General features: G+C 39.0%; 1 protein-coding gene across 1 annotated transcript; it reads left to right on the top strand.

Annotated features, from left to right (window-relative positions):
• Window positions 1,001-2,315, top strand: LOC107627507. Its single transcript, XM_016330335.1, has 2 exons — window positions 1,001-1,183; window positions 1,287-2,315. The coding sequence occupies exons 1-2, from the start codon at window positions 1,001-1,003 to the stop codon at window positions 2,313-2,315; spliced, it is 1,212 nt and encodes a 403-aa protein (XP_016185821.1).

Below are 3,859 nucleotides of genomic sequence, written 5' to 3'. Positions count from 1 at the left end.
AGTGAGATGCCAAAACTATTCAAGAGGCAAAAAGCTACAAGTCCCGTTCATCTGATTGGAGCTATGTTTCATTGATAGTTTGGAATTTATAGTATATTCTCTTCTTTTTATCCTATTTGATTTTCAGTTGCTTGGAGACAAGCAACAATTTAAGTTTGGTATTGTGATGAGCGGATCATTTATACGCTTTTTGGCATTATTTTTAGTATGTTTTTAGTAGAATCTAGTTACTTTTAGGGATTTTTTATTAGTTTTTATGTTAAATTCACATTTCTAGACTTCACTATGAGTTTGTGTATTTTTCTGTGATTTCAGGTATTTTCTGGCTGAAATTGAGGGACTTGAGCAAAAATCAGATTCAGAGGTTGAAGAAGGACTACTGATGCTGTTGGATTGTAACCTCCCTGCACTCAAAGTGGATTTTCTAGAGCTACAGAACTCAAAATGGCGCGCTTTCAATTGCGTTGAAAAGTAGACATCCAGGGCTTTTCAGCAATATATAATAGTCCATACTTTGGCCGAGTTTAGATGACGTAAAAGGGCGTTGAACGCCAGTTCTACGCTGCTGTCTGGAGTTAAACGCCAGAAACACGTCACAAGCCAGAGTTGAACGCCAGAAATACGTTACAACCTGGCGTTCAACTCCAGAAAGAACCTCTGCACGTGTAACATTCAAGCTCAACCCAAGCACACACCAAGTGGGCCCCGGAAGTGGATTTATGCATCAATTACTTACTTCTGTAAACCCTAGTAGCTAGTTTATTATAAATAGAACTTTTTACTATTGTATTAGACATCTTGGGACGTCTGGTTCTTAGGTCATGGGGGCTGGCCATTCGGCCATGCCTGGACCTTTCACTTACTTGGACGACCCAGTGCACTTGCTGGTTAGTTGTATCGAAGTTGTGAATGAAAAACGATTTATTAAGACGTGCGTACAGAGTTTTTGGCGCCGTTGCCTGAGATCACAATTTCGTGCACCACTTTGGCTTCGAAATTCATGGGGGCTAGGGAGATAAAAGATCTCAGACCTATCAGTATGATTAGGTGTGTCTATAAGGTTATCTCTAAATTGTTGACAAGAAGAATGAGGAGTGTAATGCCAGGCTTAGTTGGGGAATCACAGAGTGCCTTTGTGAAGGGGAGAAAGATACATGATGGAGCTTTAATTGCATGTGAAACGGTACAATGGCTGAAATTGAAGAAGAAGGAGTCAGTGATTATTAAATTGGATTTTCAGAAAGCCTATGACAGAGTTAAGTGGTGCTTTATTGATACTGTGCTAGAGAAGATGGGTTTCGGAAGAAAATGGAGGGCGTGGGTTAGAGAGTGTGTTACATCGGCATTCTATCTCTGTTCTGGTTAATGGGTCTCCATCGAAACCATTCAAAATGGAGAGGGGACTACGTCAAAGCAACCCATTATCGCCATTTTTGTTTGTGCTGGTGGTAGATGTGCTTAACAGGATGATCGAGGAGGCAGTTAGAAATGGTCAGATATTGTCACTCTTAGTCGGTAGGGATAATATAGAGTTATCACATCTACAATTTGCTGACGACACTATATTATTCTGTCCGTCGGAGGAGGAGACAGTGAGAAATTATAAGAGGCTTCTGAGGTGCTCTGAAATAATGTCTGGTTTGAGCATCAACTTTGAGAAGTCTAACTTGATACCAGTGAACTACAGCCAGGAGTGGGTTAACCGGATGTGTCAGCCACTAGGTTGTCAAGAGGTAGCTCTACCGGTGAGGTACCTTGGTATTAGCCTAGGAGCAAATTTGCGGTTGGTAAAAACTTGGAAGCCGGTTATAGATAAGGTGGAGGAGAAACTCAGTTTGTGGAAAGCAAAGATCCTTAGTAAGGCTGGTAAGCTGGTACTTATTAAGTCGGTAATTAACAGCCTACCTATTTATTACCTGAGTTTGTATAAGATGCCTAATGTGGTTGCACGAAGAATTATCTCCTTGCAAAGAAGGTTCTTTTGGGGGAAGGATGATGGTAGACCTGGTATGGCCCTTGTGAAGTGGGAGTTGATCCAGGCACTAAGGAAACTAGGAGGTTTGGGGGTGGGTGATACGGTGATCCATAATACGGCTTTACTGTTTAAATGGTGGTGGCGATTCTCTAAGGAGGACTGTCCTTTATGGAAGAAGATTGTATGCTCCTGCAATAACTTGAACCCAAATTACTTGTTGTCAACTCAGACATTACCAAGGAGGGGTGGTCTGTGGAAGGACATATGTCAAGTGCAAATAAGGGAGCAACATGTCAGGCAAAAGATGATTGATGGCCTTGCTATGGAAGTAGGAGATTGAAGATCCACCAGATTTTGGGAGGATACATGGCTTCAAGTGGGGATGCTGAAAGACTCTTTTTCGAGACTCTTCTTGATTTCAAACCAAAAAGGATCAGTAATTGGGGATTGTGGGTTATGGGATGGGATAGAGTGGGTTTGGCACTTCCAATGGAGAAGGAAACTATGACAATAGGAGACAGATACATTGAACCAACTATTTCATGTCTTGCAATCGGTTAGATTGATAGCAGATGTGCAAGATAGAGTGGTGTGAAAATTTGACAAGGAAGGCGTTTATTCTACTAATTCGTTTGTGCAGGTTCTGCAGGAAGAGACCTTGGATGAGGAGCTTCTGAGATAAAAGTTCACAAACGCAATCTGGAAAGGCCTAGTTCCGCCTCGAGTGGAGTTATTCGCGTGGTTTGTATTGATGAGCCGGGTCAATACAAAAGACCGGCTGAATAGATTGGGAATCGTACAACAAAATGATAATTTGTGCATACTGTGTAAGAAAGATGTTGGAAATATACAACATTTATTTATAAATTGTGAGTATTCTTGGCAGGTGTGGTGTGCTTGGTTCTCGGCGTTTAGACAGGCGTGGATTGTCCCTGGTACTTTGAAAGACCACTTTAAGAGCTAGAGATCCGTGCCGATGAGAAAAGAGAGGTGCAAGTATTGGCTAATTGGGTTCTTCTCAGTTATATGGATTATTTGGTTACACCGAAATGATGTCATTTTTCGCAGTAAGACAACAGGAATTGGCGACTATGTGGAACAATCATTTTTATGCGCTACATAGTGGTGTGGTAAATAACTCATATTGTCGATGGCTATGCCAGAGATGATATAGGTGTTGTTATGTCTTTATCGTTCTTGTATTTGTCTTACTTTGCTCCACTTGTGTGTTGAGCTTTTCCTTTCAAAAAAAAAAAGTCCGAAGACTTTGGGGGAGGGACATCACAATACACCACTTTACAGTTTAGCATTTTTTTCATCATGAGCAACTAATCTCCTTTGTTAAGGTTAGGAGCTTTGTTCAACTTTTTTTATGGATTATTAATCTAAGTGTTTTACTTTATTTGAGGTTTATGCTTTGATCTATTTCATGATTGAGTTTTCGTTCTTCATTCCTAAAGATTTAGAATTGTTGAAAAATATTCTAACTCTATTTTAAATTCTAAATATTGTTTTGGAAAAAGTAATATTGGAAATAGCTTAAAAACTATTTCTCACTACTTTTTTATTTAACTAGGAATAGTATTTCAAAGAATGTGAGACACGTATTGATTTTCAATTGCTCTAGTTTGAATAAGTGACATAAAATTCGGATTAGAAAACTTTTGAAAATTATTCTTTTTTGTAAGTTTTCCTTGTTTAGGACTAGCTTGGATATGTGACATATAATTCAACCTAAGGACTATTCTTGAATCTTATTTGAAATTAAATCAGATTTACACTTCACCTCTTTTCTTAAATAATTGACTAAAGAATTAACGATTAATTAGGTTAAAGAGAAATTGAATTACCAAGGAATTGGAATTTGATTTATTGTGATTTGTT

Source organism: Arachis ipaensis, chromosome B02 (genome assembly GCF_000816755.2).
Source record: "Arachis ipaensis cultivar K30076 chromosome B02, Araip1.1, whole genome shotgun sequence".
NCBI lineage: Eukaryota > Viridiplantae > Streptophyta > Magnoliopsida > Fabales > Fabaceae > Arachis > Arachis ipaensis.
The sequence above is the reverse complement of the archived record's forward strand: the minus strand, read 5'-3'. Positions and strand labels throughout refer to the sequence as shown.

Coding starts and splice junctions, on each gene's coding strand:
- LOC107627507 (XM_016330335.1), top strand. CDS start 1,001: ATGGGGGCTAGGGAGATAAAAGATCTCAGACCTATCAGTATGATTAGG. Junction 1,184..1,286: donor CTTTAATTGCATGTGAAACG/GTACAATGGCTG, acceptor ATACTGTGCTAG/AGAAGATGGGTTTCGGAAGA.